This window comes from Notechis scutatus, chromosome 2 (genome assembly GCF_049901735.1).
Source record: "Notechis scutatus isolate UNSWTSFEM ecotype Mainland chromosome 2, rNotScu1.2, whole genome shotgun sequence".
Taxonomy (NCBI): domain Eukaryota; kingdom Metazoa; phylum Chordata; class Lepidosauria; order Squamata; family Elapidae; genus Notechis; species Notechis scutatus.
This window is the reverse complement of record NC_142010.1, coordinates 258917153-258929169: the sequence shown is the minus strand read 5'-3', so window position 1 is coordinate 258929169 and position 12017 is coordinate 258917153. Positions and strand designations below refer to the sequence as shown.

Below are 12017 nucleotides of genomic sequence, written 5' to 3'. Positions count from 1 at the left end.
TTTATTTGCATATTTAATTTACACACCACCTGACTCTAGCTTAGATCAGTTTAGTACTAGGTCAACTGTGTTTGTTGATGTACTCATTTATGTCCCATCTTTTGTGTAGGAGCTCAAAGTGATGTACATGATGTTCCCTCTTCCTATTTCTCTTCACAATAGCTTGTAGCAGTAGCAGAAAGACTGAACATGGAAATCTACCGTAAACAAAGAAAAGAGTGTCGGTGGTAGATTTTCCCTCCCCTGAATGCTACACCTCCCATTTCTTGCCCCATCACAAATTCAGTTTTTCCTCCTTCTTCTCCTCCTGTAGCTCTTATTTAAAAATGGGGCGACTATGAAAATTGGAAACTATAAATAATGGAGGCATTAAAAAATAATGAGGTGCTCTCTGAGCTTGATGGTTCTCTTGCAGATGTTTCATTACCCAACTAGGTAACATCTTCCATGCTAGAAGGGAGTGTGGTTTGTAGGGAGGGAGGGAGGGAAGCAGGCAGGCAGGCAGGCAGGCAGGCAGGCAGGCAGGCAGGCAGGCAGGCAGGAAGGAAGGAAGGAAGGAAGGAAGGAAGGAAGGAAGGAAGGAAGGAAGGAAGGAAGGAAGTGGGGGAGAAGGACTGTGAGGTTGGTTGGTCAGAAGTTGGTTGTTTTCTTGTAGACATTTCATTACCCAACTAAACAACATCATGAGTGCTAGAAGGGAGTAGGGTTTGCTAAGTGGAGGAGGAGGAGGACTGTGGGGTCCTTGGTGCTCTCTGAGCTTGGTGGTTTTCCTGCGACATTACATAATCCAACTAGGTAACTTCATCAGTGCTAGAAGGGAGTGGGGTTTGTAGAGAGGGAGGGAGGGAGGGAGGGAGGGAAGAAGGAAGGAAGGAAGGAAGGAAGGAAGGAAGGAAGGAAGGAAGGAAGGAAGGAAGGAAGGAAGGAAGGAAGGAAGGAAGGAAGGAGAAAAGGAAGGAAGGAAGGAAGGAAGGAAGGAAGGAAGGAAGGAAGGAAGGAAGGAAGGAAGGAACTTCATCAGTGCTAGAAAGGAAGGTAAGGGAGGAGGGAGGGAGGGAGGGAAGAAGGAAGGAAGGAAGGAAGGAAGGAAGGAAGGAAGGAAGGAAGGAAGGAAGGAAGGAAGGAAGGAAGGAGGACTGTGGGGTCCTTGATGCTCTCTGAGGTTGGTGGTTTTCTTGCAGACGTTTCATTACCAAACTAAGTAACACCATCAGTGCTGGAAGGGAGTAGGGTTTGTGGAGTGAAAGGAGGAGGACTGGGGAGTTCTTGGGTACTCTCTGAGATGGATGGTGTTTTTTCCAGGTGTTTTATTACCCAATAGGTAACATCATCAGTGCTAGAAGGATTAAAGAATGGGTATGCTACCTGTTCCAGAAACCAATCCGGGCGGCATCCTGTCCCATCTGTCCTTATTCGCATTTTCTTGAGCGGTGCAATATCCGGAATTTCCATGATAAAAGTATCCTTTTGGCCAATTTCAAATCTGGAAGAGAAGAGATCTTTGCTCAGAACTTATGGTCCTCTAATAGGGCATCAACCCGAGGGGTTTCATTGTTTTATGATTTTAGAATTGTAAACCGCCACTTGGGTTGTGTTGGGTGGCTGTAGAAATTGAATCAATAGATAAATACCCAGCTTGCTTTTATGGCTAAAGTGGGACTAGAATTCCCAGTCTCCTGGTTTCTAGACTGGTACCTTAACCACTAGATCCCCATTGGCTAAAAATGTTGCCGATCCCAGCAATAGACAGCAGGGGCCAGAGTGGGCATTGCCAGAAGCAGACAAATCTATGTGAGTTTTGTTGGTAGAATTATTCGTCTCTGTTCCTGGGTTCTTATGCTATGAGGGTATTAAACAGAGGCTGTTGTCCACAAGTCATGAATTGGATAGCAAGAGGGGTTACGTTTAATGCACACCAGAGCATAAATCTGAAGAAAAGTCTAATAAACGAAAAGGGAAAAAGAGAGAGAGAGAAAAAAATCAATTAATGGCTTGATCAGGTGCTTACTTGGAAGCCAAGCTCATTCCTCCAGACCATTAGTTCCCCTGGGTGTTTGTTTGTTTTTTCCCTTGTGTCCACTTATCAATATTTGTGCTGCTGGAGCTATTTCACAGCTAATGCTGATTTAAATTAAATTGCCTTATTATCTGAGACAGTTTAAAAAGATGTTCTGGTCAATACCTATATCACCTTGCACTACCACTTATAGGGTGGGCAGATTTACTGCCTCTCTCTCTTTGCTCCCAATCTGAAGGTGAATAAACCATATTTTGCTACCGCAAGCATATTTAGGGGTTAAGAAGGGGTTTAGGGGTTAGAGCCGCTGTGCAGTGGTGGGATTCAATTTTTTTTTTACTAGCGGTTCTGTGGGCGTGGCTTGGTGGGCGTGGCAGGGGAAGGAGACTGTAAAATCTCCAGTCAGAAGTCGCATTGGCAGGTTCTCTGAACGACTCAAAATTTCCACGACCGGTTCTCCAGAACTGGGCAGAACCTGCTGAATACCCACCTCTGCCGCTGTGCTTTTGGCATTGGGATAGGAGAGCCTTACAATTTACTAGCGGGCACTCAATTTCAGCTTAATAAAAACTGAATTGGTTTTTAAAAAAGGAATTTTCTTTCCCCTAAAGATTCGGCAAGGAAAATCTCAGGAAATCTGTGAAGTCAAAGGAAGATTTGGCAGAACTTCCAATGACTTGCACAGAGGGAATCGGTTTATGGAAACCAAGGATGCATTTATGTAAATATGACTTAAGTTAAATAAGTTGTGAAGATGTGTTGGCAATTTTAATGTTTTCAAATTTCAAGATCCAATGTTTTTAACATTTTTAATATTTTGTTTTAGGAAGTTATTTATGGCATTACAATTGGTCCACCCGTTATGAAAAGAAAGACTAAGAGCGACCTCATAGCAATGTTCCAATATTTGAGGGGCTGCCGCAAAGAAGAGGGGGTCAATATTTTCTCCAAAGCACTTGAAGTCAGGAGAAGAAGCAATGGATGGAAATTCATCAAAGAGAGAAGCAACCTAGAACTAAGGAGGACTTGAGGGGTCCTTGGTGCTCTCTGAGCTTGCTTGTTTTTCTTGCAGACGTTTCATTACCCAACTAGGTAACATCATCAGTGCTAGTCACTGATGATATTACTTAGCTTGGGTAATGAAACGTCTGTAAGAAAACAAGAATGCTCAGAGAGCACCAAGGACCCCTCATGTCAACTCTGAGCTACAAATATACTCCTTTATGAGTAAGAAGAAATTCCCTGACAGAACAATTAATCAGTGGAACAACTTGCCTCCAGAAGCTGTGAATGCTCCAACACTGGGAATTTTTAAGAAGAGACTGGACAGCCATCTGTCTGAAATGTTATAGGGTTTCCTGCTTGAGCAGAGGGTTGGACTAGAAGAACTCCAAGGTCCCTTCCAATCTGTTATTCTTTTGTAAGCCACCCAAAGTCCTTGATACAGAAATGGGCAGCATGTAAATTGAATAAATAAATGAATAAATAAACCTAAAACTGAGTTTGTTACACAGCAGTCTTTGTGCTCGGTTCATGCAACCATTTTGTTTGTTTGTTTAATGGATATGCCACCCAAATCACTCTGCAAAGTGATTTCTTTTAAAAAAAAATATTTTATTAATTTTCCAAAGTTTAAAAATATAAAATAAAACTATGCATTGTTATCAACATCAAGACATCTTTTACATTTCCTTACGTTTTTCAATATATGGTTACTTATTCCATTACCATTACATCTTACTCTGGTTACAAATTAATATATTTCATCTTACACTTCAATCTTTTCTATAACATATATACCTATTTACATACTTCCTCGTTCTTTTCCTAATTGCCATTTTATTTTATTTTTATTTTTAAACCACTCATACCAGGCTCTATAATATACTGAATCTTCTTTGTCTTTTAATTTCAACATTAGCCTGTCCATCTCTATACAGTCTATTATTTTCTTTATAATCGTGCCCTCTGATGGTATCTTTTTCTCCTTCCAAAGTTGCGCATACGAAATCCTTGCAGCTTTTAGTATATGTAATATAATGTACCTATCTTTTTTTTTTTTACTGAATGTTTGTGTTATTATACCTAATAAAAAAAAGATTCTGGGTTAAATTCAGTTTTCTGATTTATAATTTCCTCTAGCCATTGTCTGATTGTATTCCAGTATTTCTTCATTCATTTCTAATAAAGCGATTTCTGCAGCATGTTCGACCCACTAAGAAAAATGCATTTGAATCCACCCCCACGCTTTTGTTATGCTTTGGTGTTTGGTGGGTGGGGGAAGCTCTTAGTATTTTTTTCATTAGGCTTAATGCTTATTTTAGGACTTGCACAACAATGTTCATGTTTTTGCACTTCAACACAACAGTGACAACTCTTGTCGCTGATTTGTAGCAATCATGCCATCAAAATTTGGCAGCGTAATCAGGAGTTTGCATATAACAGAATTATAGTTTGGAAGTATTTCTTTGATGTCTAAGTCAGCATGGGTTCCTGGTGACTGCCTGCACAACTCCCTATAGTTTTCTTGGCAATATGTTGGAAGTGATTTGCCATTGCCTCCTTCCTAGGGGTGGAGAGAAAATGGCTGGCCCAAGGTCAACCAGCTGGCTTCATGCCCAAGGCAGGACTAGAACTCACCATCTCCTGGTTCCTAGCCTGGTGCCTTAACCACTATACCAAACACTCTCTCTTGTTTGTAGTTAAAGCACAAGCTTAATCTCCAGAAAACTTTTCTGGTTCAGTCCTTTGCCTTCAAACCAACACAGGAAGAAAAAAAACCTTCCCTTTGCTAGTGTCGGAGCATTTGCAGGGTCACTACTATTGTGAGACAACCCAGGAGCCAAACACAGCACACAGAGGCTTTGACTATTTAACAGTGCTTATATACAAGACATATACAGAAATATACGCTGCAGGCAAACACCTGACAAGCAATCAATCTTCTTAACTCTGTACAGAAAACTCTGCAATGGAGACCGGACCCCTTTCCTAAGAGGTCTGTAGGGGGCGTGCATAAGCGCACCAACGTGCCTACCGTCCCTGTCCTATTGTTTCTCTATTCTTTTATTTTTCTTATATGTACCCATCTCATGTATTCACAACTATGTATACACTTATACTTATTATCTTGTAAACAATTGACAAATCAAATAAATAAATAAATAAATAAATAGAATTCTCCCTCTAATGGCTGCCTTATACAAACACCTCTTAAAGTGATAAAACTTCCGTGGACCCTTTCTTAGTCTAAAACTGGCAATACCAATGCTGATTCATCTTCACGGCATTGTCCTTACATTGCATCAGCTTTACAGCTGGTCAGCTCTTAAATCCCAATACCTCAACAACTAGAGACTTGGGATTCATGATCAATTAGACTGTACAACAGAGGGGGGAAAAGTGATAGAAAAGACAATTTTTCTTTTTCTTTTCCCTGAGAAAGCAGAGTTTAAGAATTCCTGACTTTCCCCAAGCCCGCATCCCCCCCCCAGCCAAACCCTCACCCCAAAAAAACCCAGTGGTTTAGGATTTAACAATGAAGATTTGTTTCCCCTCAGACTTAATTCCAATATTGACTTTCTCTAAGATCTTTGGACTTGGGTTTTCTTAATGGTTTCCCATCCAACTATTAATCGCATTATCTCCTGGTTAGCTTTTTTTTTTTCCAGAGAAGCCAAAATTGGGGCTACCACCTAACTGGGCTGCCTTGTGGCCTTCTATCTGCTTCTATATTATTGCTGCCTGCCACTGATACAGATAGTCCCTGACTTGCAACAGTTCATTTAGTGACAGTGCAAAATAACAAGGGCACTGAAAAAAAAAGGGACTTAATGACCATTTTTCACATTTACGACCGTTGTAGTAGCTCCCTGGTCATGTGAAAAAAATTCGGACGCTTGGCAAATGGCTCGTCTTTAGGATGGTTGCAGTGTCCTGGGGTTCATGCGATCCCATTTTGCGCCCTTCTGACAAGCCAAGTCATTGGGGAAGCCAGATTCACTTAACAACGGTATTACTGATTTAGCAAGTACAGGGATTGACTTAACAACCGTGGCATGAAAGGTCGTAAAATGGGGCAAAACTCTCTTAACAGCCATCTTGCTTAGCAACATAAATTTTGGGCTCAATTGTGGTCATAAGTCGAGGACTACCTGCACTAGGCCGAAAAAATTATTTGGCATTGTTTTTCCTGATAGATCTCATGGAATGAGAATTTTCTTCTAATGGCTGTTGGTCTTGATGGCAGGAAACTATAGTCATGGGAAAAGGAAACTTCCGAATAATTATCTGGCAGGTTTTAGTGCAACACAGGTAAATTTAAAATCGCCTTTCATGGGTGACTCCTCCCCAAATACCTTGGATCAAGAGAGCCAGTTGGAAGAGCTCAATGTTGTGGCCCACTGGCAGTCTGTGAAAATGGCAGCAGAGTTGGACAGTGGGGAGGAACAGGGCCCAGTCCGGGAGTCTGGGGAGGACTCCGACGCGGGTCCTGCGTCCAATGCAGAGATGGGGTCAGGGCCATCTGGGAGTTATGTGCTGACTCCGGAGCCTCCAGAATCTGACAGCAGCGAGGAAGAGGAACAAGGGGAGCCTGTTCCCAGTGCGCACTTGAGCAGAGCTGCCAGAAGGCAACAGCAGTTAAGACAAAAGGGGCGACTCGGGAGAAAGGCTTGTCTCACTTGATCAGAACAGCCAACCTATCTGGAAAGCGAGATGGTGATGTTTGCTGCTGAAGTGTCTGTTACCTGTTTCCATTTTTTTCCAGCTGGATCTCTTCTGAACACCCACTGGTTCCAAAGAATGTGAAAAAAATGCCCGTGTCCGTTCCAGCCTGTGACAAATCTCCAGTCTCCACGGTCACTTCATAGAGAATCTGTGGAAAATAGAAGTTCACATTTAGCCACCAAAAAAAAAAAAAAACACCCAGATTTTAAAAACTAAAATAGAACCAACCCACAAATGCCAAGAGACTGTTGGAAGAATTATCCTTCTGGGTTCAGTACCAAGTGGGGAAAAAGACTATTAGAAACATGAGGAGGCTGTTTGGAAAGATGGTTTAATGGTAGACAGGACCACATGGCTTGGGGCTCCAAAGTGAAAGGACGATCATATGCTTCAAGATGTTGGGTGAAGGAAAAGAAGGAGCAAGATGCTGAGAGACCCTTAGTTATATACCCTCTGTTGGACCCCCACCCTGGTGTTTCCTGTTCCTGTGTAAGAAATGTATCCCATTGGCTGTCAGACTCCCAGGGACGGGATCTTAGCTAACTTTGTAGACTTTGTCTGGACCACACCTGAGTGCTGGCTGATGCAATCTTCACAGGCCAGGTGGTGAGATGGGTAGAGGTCTTTGTTATGTAGAATACTCTGGCCCAGGCCTTAATGGCCCGCCCATTAACAAAGGTGTGGGGCGGTGAACTTCTGCTTCTGAGGTGAGTTTCTGCTTTTGAGTTTCTACTTCTCTTTTTTAGGGGAAATATTCTGCCTTTTTAATATTTCCTAGGATATTTCATTTTTCTAGGAGAGGGGTGGGTGCTAACTTCCTACAAGACTAAGCCACCATCTTTAAAATAGGGATATTGGATTGGACAGGGAATCAGAGTCATTGGCTTTACATTGCAAAATTGGCTTCCATTTATACACTGTAGCTGGGTATCTGTCTAGGTGTGGTAGAGGAGAATGAATTAACTCTGAAGATGGAACTAATTTCTGCATTGCAAAACATGTTTTGGAATCAGCTGAAAAAATGGACTTCTTTCCCATTCCTCTGATCTTTCGTATTCTCTGTCTGTCTGTCCATCTGTCCATCCGTCTGTCCATCTGTCTGTCTGTCTGTTTGTCTCTGTCTGTCTCTCTCTGTCTGTCTCTCTCTCTCTCTGTGTAAGAAAACAATCAAGCAAAGAGCACAAATAACCCGTCTCTCTTTCTCTCTCTCTCTCTCTTTCTCTCTTTCTCTCTCTCTCTCTCTCTCCCTCCCTCCCTCTCTCTTTCCCTGTCACTCTCTTTTTCTCTCACAAAGTGAAAGAGAGAGAGGGGGGAAAGAGAGAGAGTGGGAGGGAGGGAGAGAAAGAGAGAGAGAGAGAGAGAGAAAGAGAGACGGGTTATTTGTGTTCTTTGCTTGGTTGTTTTCTTGTAGATGTTTCATTACCCAAACCAGGTAACATCGTCAGGGCTAATGATGTTGTTACCTAGTTTGGGTAATAAAATGTCTGCAAAAAAAAAACCCAACCAAGTTCAGTGAGCACCAACCCTGAGCTGCAAATATTCTCCTTTATTGGTGGGTGGATGTGTTACTTCAAGTCAGTGTTGACTCTTGCCAACTGCTTGGACAGATCTCTGCAGTTTTCTTGGCAAAATTTCAGAAGTTGTTCGCTGCTGTTTGTTTCCTAGGAATGAGAAGGTGTGGCTAGCCCAAGATCACCCAGCTGGCTTTATGTCTAAGCCAGCACTAGAATTCACAGTCACCTGGTTTTCAGTCTGGTGTCTTAAGCATTACACCCAACTGGCTCAATGCAGAATTAATTTATATATTGTCCATCTATCAACATGTCCAAGATTATCCAATGGCCAGGTTTCAAAAAGTTGTCTTACCATGACAACTCAATGAAATATGCATTTTTAAAAAACAAACAAACGAGGACAATTCTAAAATAAATGAGGGAACTTGCCAGTTGAACATATCCCAGAAAGGGTATGGCTAGCTGACGAGAGTTAAATAGCTTGAAATAGATCTATACCAGAAGTGGTATTCAGCAGGTTCTGACCAGTTCTGGAGAACTGGTAGCAGGGGTGGGATTCTACCAGTTCGCACCTATTCGCTAGAACCAGTTGTTAACATTCTAAGCAGTTCAGAAGACCAGTTGTTAGAAGAAATTACTGGGCTAATCCTGTAAGGAAGGCAGGAAGGAAACATTCTGGTGTTGCTTACAGAAACTGCCTCTCTGTTAACCCTTATTACATTCTTGGCAGGACTAGACTTCCTGTCTCAGGAACCTCTCTGCCCATCCAGTCACATGACCACCAAGCCATGCCCACCAACTAAGCCACGCCCACAGAACCGGTTGTTAAAAAAATTGAATCCCACCCCTGTTTCTGGGGAACTATTTTTTGCTACATCTGCAAAGCGAGTTTTACGTCCCCATAAACGTGCTCCAAATATGATGCCCCCCCCAAAAAAGAAGATCCCTGTTTTACACCATATACAAGGGTAATAATACCCTTCTTAATGTGATTTCTTTCTATGCTCAAGGTCACCCCCAAAGAGACAAATTAAAGACAATATGAGAGTAATCTTGGACACTTTGGAATACTACGAGGCACATCCTGAAAAACAAATGGCTCTGATATTTCTAGATGCACAGAAGGCATTTGATAATGTGAATTGGCGATTCATGTTATTACTGCTGGAACAGATGGGCTTTGCTAGAAAATTTATTCAAGCAATAGAAGCTATTTATCATAAGCAAATGGCAAAGGTAATGATAGAGGGAGAACTGACAGACTCTATCGATATAAGAAAAGGAACAAGACAAGGGTGCCCACTATCACCTCTGTAGTTTGTGTTAACCTTGGAAGTGCTAAATAGAAATATTAGAGATGAAAAGAATATAAAAGGGATGAAAATTAAAAAGGAAGAATTTAAGTTGCAAGCATTTGCAGATGATCTGGTTTTCATCTTAGAAGACCCACTAGAAACAGCATCAAAATTGATAGAAAAGATAGAGACATATGGAAAGGTGGCTGGTTTGAAAATAAATAAAGATAAGACAAAGATCTTGACAAAGAATATGCTATCAAGACAAAAGGAAGAACTGGTAGACCTATTGAAAATTCAGGTTACGAATAAGATCAAGTACTTGGGGATATACTTGACAGCAAGATGCAGTACACTAAAAGAGAATAATTATATCAAACTTAAACAGCAGATAGTGCTAGATTTGGCGGAATGGGAAAATTTACAACTGTCATTAATAGGGAGAATATCAACAATCAAGATGAATATATTTCCCAGAGTTTTATATTTTTTTCAAACAATTCCAATTAGGCTTAGAAAAGACTACTTTGAAGATTTAAATAAAATTGTGTTGAAATATATATGGCAAGGTAAGAAAGCGAGAATAAAGTTAAAACTTTTGCAAGATGCTAGAATAAGTGGAGGATTTGGTTTGCCTAATTGGGAGTTGTATTACCAAGCTACAAATTTGATGTGGGTTAAGGAATGGATAACATTAAGAAATATTAGATTGTTGACATTAGAAGGACATGATCTGTTGTTGGGGTGGCGTGTTTTTCTATGGCATAAAGGAACTAAAACACAGGGGTATTTTAGAAGACATTATATACGGGAGTCTCTGTGGTTAAACTGGGAGAAGATTAAAAGACAATGTTATTTGAAAATTCCAGTCTGGCTATCGACTATTGAAGCATTTTCTTATCCTATAATATACAAAAAGGAACAAATAGTTAGATATAGTGAAATACTGAATGAAAAGGGTGAACTTAAATCCATACAAAAACTAGAGGAACGAGGTACAAAGATGAGTTGGTTTTCATATGCGCAGATACATTCAAGAGCAATTGCGTTCTCTTCGCTGATGATGTAAAGCTGTTCAATACCACAGACAATACTACTACCCTACAAAAAGCTCTAGACTATGTATCTGAATGGTCTAACATATGGCAACTTCAAATCTCAACAAATAAATGCTCTGTCTTACATATTGGTAAAAAAAATCAGAAAATAAAATACAAGCTGAATAATCAAGATCTTGTTGATGACCCAAGCTCTGTAAAGGACCTGGGAATACTCACCTCTAATGATCTAAGTGCTAGAGCTCACTGCAACTACATAGCCAAAAAGGCATTAAGAGTTGTTAACCTAATCCTACGTAGCTTTTTCTCTGGTAATATCTCACTACTAACCAGAGCATACAAAACATTTGCTAGACCAATACTCGAATACAGTTCATCAGTATGGAATCCTTATCACGTATGTGATATTAACACAATTGAGAAAGTCCAGAAGTATTTCACAAGAAGAGTTCTCCACTCTTCTACCCGTTGTAGAATACCTTATGCCACCAGACTCGAAATTCTAAAACTAGAAAACCTCGAATTACGCCGTCTTCGGTCCGACTTAAGCATGGTATATAAAATCATACATTGCAATGTCCTACCTGTCAATGAATACTTCAGCTTTAACCATAACAACACAAGAGCACACAACAGATACAAACTCAAAGTAAACCGCACCAAACTTGATTGCAGGAAATACGACTTCAGCAATAGAGTGGTCAATGTCTGGAATACTCTACCCGACTCTGTAGTCTCTTCCCCAAACCCCAAAAACTTTAACCTTAGACTGTCTACTATTGACCTCACCCCTTTCCTAAGAGGTCTGTAGGGGGCGTGCATAAGCGCACCAACGTGCCTACCGTCCCTGTCCTATTGTTTCTCTTATTCTTTTATTTTTCTTATATGTACCCATTTCATATATTCACAACTATGTATACACTTGTACTTATTATCTTGTAAACAATTGACAAATCAAATAAATAAATAAATAAATAAATATGATAAAGATTCTAAAACAGAAGGTTTCTATGATAAACTGACTGACTTAGATAAGATTTTGACAGGTACTGATGAAAAGGTGATTAAAAAATTGTATGGATATTTATTAGAAATTAAACTAGAAGAAGAACAAGATAAAGAAACTATGATTGCTTGGGGGAAGAATTTTGGATATGGGATTGATTTAGAGAAATGGCAAAAATTGTGGTCTCAAAATTATAAAATGACAATGTCAACAGCATATAAAGAAAATTTGTATAAGATGTTTTACAGGTGGCATTTCCCCCCGACAAGAATAGCAAGAATGTTCAAGAATAAATCCGAAAAATGTTGGAAATGTCATCAGATACCTGGCTCATATTACCATATGTGGTGGACTTGTGTGGACGCTAAAAAATACTGGACTAAAATCCACACGTGGTTG

The 12017-nt window shown here is 40.5% G+C and overlaps 1 protein-coding gene across 1 annotated transcript in view; it reads right to left on the bottom strand.

Moving 5' to 3' along the window:
* LOXHD1 (lipoxygenase homology PLAT domains 1) overlaps window positions 1-12017 on the bottom strand; it is a 238550-nt gene that overhangs the window by 35084 nt on the left and 191449 nt on the right. Inside the window, exons 35-36 of the mRNA XM_087953943.1 lie at window positions 6766-6893; window positions 1366-1483 (exon numbers count right to left, since the gene is read on the bottom strand). Of these exons, the coding sequence (XP_087810069.1) occupies window positions 1366-1483; window positions 6766-6893 (246 nt within the window). The remainder of the gene's footprint in view (window positions 1-1365; window positions 1484-6765; window positions 6894-12017) is intronic.